The sequence below is a fragment of the Gadus chalcogrammus genome, chromosome 19 (assembly GCF_026213295.1).
Source record: "Gadus chalcogrammus isolate NIFS_2021 chromosome 19, NIFS_Gcha_1.0, whole genome shotgun sequence".
NCBI lineage: Eukaryota > Metazoa > Chordata > Actinopteri > Gadiformes > Gadidae > Gadus > Gadus chalcogrammus.
The window spans coordinates 1,106,710-1,114,660 of NC_079430.1; the positions used below are offsets into that span (position 1 = coordinate 1,106,710).

Genomic DNA, 7,951 nt, shown 5'->3' on the forward strand with positions numbered 1-7,951 from the left:
CCAGCTACTCACGACAGGTCTTGCAGGAGGTGCACAGCGAGGAGTGGGCAAGGCGGACTATCGACTACCTCACTGATTGTGAGGTCCATAAAAAGTCGTGTGTCCTCAGTCCGAACCTCTATACCAACAGCCACCCACCTTCAGTCGTCTGCCCCTGGCTCAGTGGTTTGAAACCGTCCACACAAATGAGGTTCTTGGCCACCTGGATGAGTTGAAAGGTGTTATAACCTCAACTTATGGCAGAATCTTAAAGCTGGACTCCACCAAGAAGGTTAACTGATGTAAATTTGTTCTCATTCGTGTTTATTAGTATGTCCAATGATTTGCTAATGTCTTCTGTAGATCACTAAAAAGCTTGCAGGTGGCATTGAGAACACGGCCACGTGGATGAGTAACATCGGCAATGAACTTGGCCAAGTTCATCATCTTTGGCAGAGTGGTTAAGGCGATGGACTAGAAATCCGTTGGGTTCTCCCCGTGCAGGTTCGAATCCTGGTGTCAACGGTACAGGTTAATCAGTGTATGTTTAAAGGGCTGTTTAATGGATCGCCAGAAATATGTCATGGTACTGCAGACCTCTTTCGTTGTCTTCCCAATCATTTGCTGAAGCATTTCTCCTGAACTGAGAGGGGTGCTGTGGCTTGGACGGTCATAATTCACAGTAGATGCAGTGTTCTAATCACAGCTGTAAGTTGTATAATGTAGGCCTAAGTAACCTACTCAATTGGAATTCCTTTAGCCGCCAGTTCTGATAGCTTAACACATGATCGGGTCACGCTATATGAGACCTTTTTTCATTGCTAAACATTGCAAAAGGGGTACTGTGGCTTAGCTGGTCGAAGCGCCTGTCTTGTAAACTGGAGACCCTGGGTTCAACTCCCAGCAGTGCCTACACTTTTTGCAACAGCATCATCTGGTGTAGATACGATAAAAGTTTTTCTTGCAGTTAAAAAAACGTAGACAACCCCCTACTCAGTGGTTGATGGGATGGCAGCGATAGCCGGGCGGTGAACTCTCAGCAGCGGTTGGCGATGACATCACATGGTGCTTCAGCGCTCACATGGCAAACGAGCCAGCTAGCTCTGCCAAACGATCAAAAGTAGATACTCCCACAAGGAATTGTTCCATCTTCTATTGATAGTCTATTCTTTATAATCAGCCATGTCTTCTTATGGTGTAAAGTCGAATACCCTCCTTTTCTCCAACATTGAACAAAGTGCAGTTAGTTATAAAACACTATTTTAACAGATGAATCTCGGATTTCTCCTGTGACATAGTCAAACAATCTATTACACAAATTGTGTATTTTATTGAAGACGTTGAATTTCATCCATACGTTGGTGAATGCTTTACGAAAAGCCCACTGGGTGGCAGTACAATCCACACTTTGGAAGCTATCTAACATGTAAAGTTGGCAGAGATTTCAAGACAGCTTTTTCTGTGCAATACTGTATTGTATAAACAACGAATGGATCGTGTGTGTGTGTGTGTGTGTGTGTGTGTGTGTGTGTGTGTGTGTGTGTGTGTGTGTGCGTGTGCGTGTGCGTGTGCGTGTTTGTGTGTTGGGTGGGTTAGTGATAAGATGTGATGCCTATGTAAGCTCACTACTCCTAACCTGAATAGTTAGCATACCGGCCCACATGATAACAAGGGCAGAGAGACCTGAAAAGGGTGTGAGAGAGAGAGTGACAGGGTCTGAGTGATAAGATGGAGATGATAGTGAACTTGAGTTGGATCGAGAGCTGACCTCCACTTGAAGGAGGTCAGATGAACAGCTTGCCCTCCTCCGTCCTTCCTTCATCTTTTCCCACCCTTCCTTCTCTCTTCCTTAAAACAACTAAGAGGTAAGATATGTCCATACCCTTCAGATGTTTACTACACAAATTGTGCCTGTAAAGCTCAAGTTGTTAGCATTCCTTGCGACCTTTAAAAGACAACACTGTTGCATGGAGTAATTATGAGTATCTTCTTGTGCACTGAGAAGATCTTTTAATATATTACAGTTGGTTGACAAGATAGGATATAGACAGTTGTTATGTACTAAAGTATACTTATGTTTGATCTGTTAATTCATCATGCCTCTACTAAAGAGCACGAAAGTGGCTGATCTACAATATTTTTCTTACCCTGCGGCTAACACTGCAAAGCACACTACCTTGTGATGGCTCGCAAACGCAACCACACACTAACACAGATGTTGCAGTCACAGAAACTGCTACACACGCTCACATACAATACACACAAAGACCCCCGCCTCAAACACATATACAGAAATCTTCCTATCAGGTGCATACACAAGGAAAGATGAACACCTTTTGGTTAGAAACACACACACACAGTCTCTCCTTCACATACACATAAATTAATTTATGTGTAGACTCCTCACACACACTATACACACACACTGACACACCACACCCCCTTCTGCCCGCCTGTCGGTGGAGCTGGCGGTCACATGGTCACCGTGTTGCCGCGGCAGCAGCCGACACATCGTGCCGTGACGGAGCCTGTCGAGCAGCAGGAGGAGAGGAGGAGAAAAGGAGCTCTCATCTCTGAGGAGGAGGAAAAGAGCAGGAGAGGTAGCCGGAGGAGGAGAGGAGGGAGCAGCCATGTCTGAAACGCCTTTGCAGCAGAACGGCTCGACAGTGCAGTGAGTAGCTCAGAGATTTACCGCCAGAAATATCTCACTGTCCTCCCCTCATCTCCCTCCTCTCTCCTAGCCTCCTTCTCTTTCTCCCCTGGTCTCTCCAACCATTTCCTCTCCCTTCCCTCTGTCCTCCCTCTTCCCTTCTCTCCTCCTTACTCCTCACCTCCACACCTTTTCTATTTCCTCCTCCCTTCCCTCTTTTCTCCTCCTACCTACCTTCTCTCTTCACCCTGCCTTCCTTCCTACCGTGTCTCCTTTTCTCCTTCCCCCTGTCTAGTTCCAGTGTCCCTCTGTCCATCATGCAGCAGCTGTAGGGATGGGTTGTCATGGCAACGGGAGCTCTGTCATGATGGGAGCTGCTGCTCTATTCTGACTGACACCATGCTCTCTCTCTTCCTCTCCCACTCTATCCTCTCCGTCTCACCCCGTCTGTCTGTCTTCGAATGTACTCTCCCTCCTCATCTCTCTCTCTCTCTCTCTCTCTCTCTCCCTCTCTCTCTCTCTCTCTCTCTCTCTCTCTCTCTCTCCTCGTCTCTCATCTCTCTCCTCTCTCTCTCTCCTCTCTCTCCTCTCCCTCCTCATCCTCTCTCTCTCCATCTCTCTCTCTCTCTCTCTCTCTCTCTCTCTCTCTCTCTCTCTCTCTCTCTCTCTCTCTCTCTCTCTCTCTCTCTCTCTTTCTGAAATATCCCGGTCTCTATCTCTATCCCGGTCTTCTTCTAGTCTCCCTGAAATACTCCGTCCCTAGCACTCTCTCTATCACTCCCTGTCTCTCTCTCCATTTAACACTCTCGTTCTCAGGGTCTCTGTCTCTTGCTCTCTCATCTATATTATCTCTCTCTGTCTCCCTCTGTCTATTTCTCTCTCCATCTGTCGGTTTCTCTCTGTCTGTATCTCTACCTGCCTCTCCGCCCTTCCCTCTCTCATGTCTTCCTCTGTCTGATGCTCTCGCGCTGCATCATAACATTTTTTCGCATTAACTCTTAGTGCTTTCCTCCATGTTATTCTCTCAATCAGGGTTCTGTTTGTCTTTCTGTCTGTCTGTCTGTCTGTCTGTCTGTCTGTCTGTCTGTCTGTCTGTCTGCTGTCGTCTGTCTGTCTGCTCTGTCTCTCTCTCTCTCTCTCTCTCTCTCTCTCTCTCTCTCTCTCTCTCTCTCTCTCTCTCTCTCTCTCTCTCTCTCTCTGCCCCATCCCTGTCTCTCTCTGTACTCCATGTGTGTGCTTGAATAATTGTGTGTGTTGCCATATGTGGCCACATACTGTTCTTTGGTCTGTCTATGTGTGTGTGTGTGTCTGTGTGTCTGTGTGTTTGCGCGTGCGTGCATCCGTGTGTGAATGTTGGAACAATATTCAACCATTTTGGTAACTGCATTTGTTTATACCTGTTAAGCGAAACATAAAGACATAGTAAACTATATATATATATTGCTCTGATTGAGTCCTAACCCCCTTCAGTATCAACATATTAGCATAGCATAGTATAGCACACCATATAGGATAGGAAAGGATAGTACACCCTAGGATAGTATTGCATAGCAAAGAGTAAATGTATTGTAAGAGAATAGCAACGTAGGTTATGGCCGAATAGAAAATAATAGGCCAGCCCAGAATAGAATTGCATGGAATAGACCAACACAGAATGGAATAGAATAGAATAGACTAACACATAAAATAATAAAATATAACAACATAGAATAGAACAACAGAGAATAAAATAGAATAGACCAACACAGAATATAATATATTATAATATAATATTATTAAATAGACCTACGCATAAAATAATATGATATAATTTAACCGATAAGAATATAGAATAAGTAGAAAAGAATGGACCAACCAAGTATAGAACCCAACTGGGACAACACAGCTCTGCTTTCGCTCAGTAATATCAATCAATCAATCAATCAATCAATCAATCAATCAATCAATCAATCAATCAAAAATCTGTTTCTTGAAACACATTTTCTACTGATCTTCATGAAACTGCATTCTGCTCTTTTCCTATTATTCCCTCTGTATCTCACCCTGGATCCATTCTCCCCTCTTCCACTTCCCATAATCCTTTCTCTCTCTCTCTCTCTTTCTCTCTCTCTCTGTCCCTCTCTTCCTCTCAATGTGAGGGATGAAATATGAATGAGTTTAAGGTCTGGTAGCCAGATATCTGTCTGTTTGGCTTACTCAGCCCTTTATCTCTCTCTCTCTCTCTCTCTCTCTCTCTCTCTCTCTCTCTCTCTCTCTCTCTCTCTCTCTCTCTCTCTCTCTCTCTCTCTCTGTAGTGGATGTTTCTCTCTTTCTTCTTGTCTTCCCTATATCTCTGCCATTCCCTCGATATACTCTCGCTATATTTTATCTTTGTTTTGTTTCACACATCTCACAGAGGATCAGAGGTTCAGAATCCAAATCCAATGACAAAGTAGAGATATATGTATGTAAGATGTGTTTGTCTTTATCAAAGATACCTTACATCCAACAAATCCAACCTGTATACAACTTTTGTGCTCTCAAGGCCCTTGTAATCACAAATCAAATATCAAGATGCACAGGGTAGTGGTGAGGGTGTGGAAATCCCCGGTTTCTGGGTACCATCCCAATTTCCAAACCCTACTTTCTAGAGCCAGAAGCCCAGACCCAGACCCCCTCTGGTCTCTGAAGCACTGTCCTAGATAGTACACCCTAGGATAGTATTGCATAGCAAAGAGTAAATGTATCGTAAGAGATAGCAACGTAGGTTATGGCCGAATAGAAAATAATAGGCCAGCCCAGAATAGAATTGCATGGAATAGACCAACACAGAATGGAATAGAATAGAATAGACTAACACATAAAATTATCAAATATAACAACATAGAATAGAACAACACAGAATAAAATAGAATAGACCAACACAGAATATAATATAATACATTATAATATAATATTATTATATAGACCTACGCATAAAATAATATGATATAATTTAACCGATTAGAATATAGAATAAGTAGAATAGAATGGACCAACCAAGTATAGAACCCAACTGGGACAACACAGCTCTGCTTTCGCTCAGTAATATCAATCAATCTATCAATCAATCAATCAATCAATCAATCAATCAATCAATCAATCAATCAAACAAAAGATATTTATCTGTTTATTTTTGTGCAAAACAGCAAAACAAAGTGCATGACAAGTGAAAACCTATTTCAAAAAGTAGAAATGTGTTTAAAGTAACAAATATAAAATGCAGCTACATTTAAGTGTACTACACACTATATCACCGTGATCACATTACAGACTGCATAACCACATTACAATGTACAGCTGGAGCTACAACAGACTCATTATATTACTATTGGAGAGTTGTAGCGTCACAAATCTGACTTCAGATTTCCATTCTCAAGTCTGATTGCAGGCTGGGTTAATGGGGCATTTGTCGTGACAGCCTTTCACGTCCACCAATCATGGGGCTGGTCTGGGGAGCCCTATCACTTAATTGGCTATTAACAGTGAACACAAATATGGCCAACACTAGTTGGCAGTAAAAACAGCTTGTTAAGGTTTCAAATGCTGTGTAGACTTGCCACTGTAGAAACACACGTTTTCAGTAACAGGCAACATAATGCTAAAATATAAAGGATATTTACGTTGATTGCATTTAATAAATGCAAGAGAATGTGAGAACATGAATTAATATGACTGAGGACAGTATGGTGAAGTAGCTATGCGTCAGATTCATCATCTGCTATTAAAGAGTCGTCTGCGGTTTGGAGGGAAGATTCCAGTAAGGAATCTTTGCTAATCTTGTTGAAGTTCGACCATCCGCTCTGCAGTGACTTCTCTCCACATCCACCCTACATCGGACACTAATGACAGTTTAATTTAAACACTTCATCACTGTTGACACCACTTTGGCTCATGATGCCATTTTCTCGCCATTTTCTCAGCAGAGAAAGAAGATCCGAGAGGGAGAGATGTGTGGTTAGGCTTTATTCTTTACACCCTCATCTCCTCCAATCACTTTCAATAAAACAACTTTAATACCATCCTTATAATACGTATTTGGTTATATTTGGTTGATGTGTAACAGCCAAACCAACAGTGCTAGTGTACAACAGTGAGTAACACATGGTCACAGGAAGCTGCCTTGCATGTTTCAGTTCAAAGGAAATGCCAAACACTAAAAACAACATTCAGAGGGAGAGAGAGAGAGAGAGAGAGAGAGAGAGGAACAGGAATAGTGTGCTTCGGGTAGTGATTATCTGGGTATCTGAGGACCAGAGCATCTGTTTCTCATCTCGTTCTCTTAGGAGAACAACTATTAATAGCTGAGCCAACAGAAACACTTGTATGGTATGCTGCATTCCCTCCTCTACCTGGGTCACGTAACCAGCGCTCCACTTCCTCAGGTCAGTCTGCCTGCAGTCGCTTGAGCAGGACAGGAGCCTCACAACCGATATGTTTCACAGCGTCCTCTCCGATTTGTGTTCATCTGTATCAAAGGGTGTGTATCCTGTTATCAACCTAGCAGAACATTTAGCAGGACAACCTGCTTAGTGCTAAGACATGGGCTACACCCTAACATGGTAATCATGCTAACAAGTCTTAATATCAACACACACAAAAATAGGAAGAGTTTTAGTTAGTGTCTTTGTAAGCTAAGATGCCACACCCAACTATTCTTCATAACTTACTCCTTTTATCTCATTATATACTTGTTACTTTATTAGGGTTAAGGTAAGGGTTAGCTGTTAGCTATTTACTCTAAGCCGACTATCGGTTGTTGATGGTGTACCCCGACTGTTAAATCTCTGCTGTCCTTTGGACGGGTGTAACACGGACGGACAGACAGACAGACAGACAGACAGACAGACAGACAGACAGACAGACAGACAGACAGACAGACAGACAGACAGACAGACAGACAGACAGACAGACTGACTGACTGACTGACTGACTGACTGACTGACTGACTGACTGACTGACTGACTGACTGACAGACAGACAGACAGACAGACAGACAGACAGACAGACAGACAGACAGACAGACAGACAGACAGACAGACAGACAGACAGACAGACAGACAGACAGACAGACAGACAGACAGACAGACAGACAGACAGACAGACAGACAGACAGACAGACAGACAGACAGACAGACAGACAGACAGACAGACAGACAGACAGACAGACAGACAGACAACTCTACTGTTTTCTACTGATCTTCATGAAACACATTTTCTACTGATCTTCATGAAACTGCATTCTGCTCTTTTCCTATTATTCCCTCTGTAGCTCTCCCTGGATCCATTCTCCCCTCTTCCACT

General features: G+C 43.2%; 1 protein-coding gene and 1 non-coding gene across 4 annotated transcripts in view; both read left to right on the forward strand.

The window, feature by feature from the left end:
* The first annotated feature begins 817 nt into the window (after window positions 1–817).
* On the forward strand, window positions 818–891 carry trnat-ugu (transfer RNA threonine (anticodon UGU)). The gene has a single exon. It is a non-coding gene; the product is annotated as a tRNA-Thr (tRNA).
* A 1,564-nt stretch (window positions 892–2,455) lies between these two features.
* LOC130372601 (A-kinase anchor protein 2-like) overlaps window positions 2,456–7,951 on the forward strand; it is a 119,176-nt gene continuing 113,680 nt past the window's right edge. For 2 of the 3 annotated variants that reach the window (XM_056578699.1, XM_056578700.1), the window contains exon 1: window positions 2,457–2,650. In XM_056578699.1, the coding sequence (XP_056434674.1) occupies window positions 2,610–2,650 (41 nt within the window). In that variant the 5' untranslated portion in view covers window positions 2,457–2,609. Of the gene's footprint in view, window positions 2,651–7,951 lie in introns of all 3 variants that reach the window. The other variant, XM_056578698.1, reaches the window with a different exon arrangement.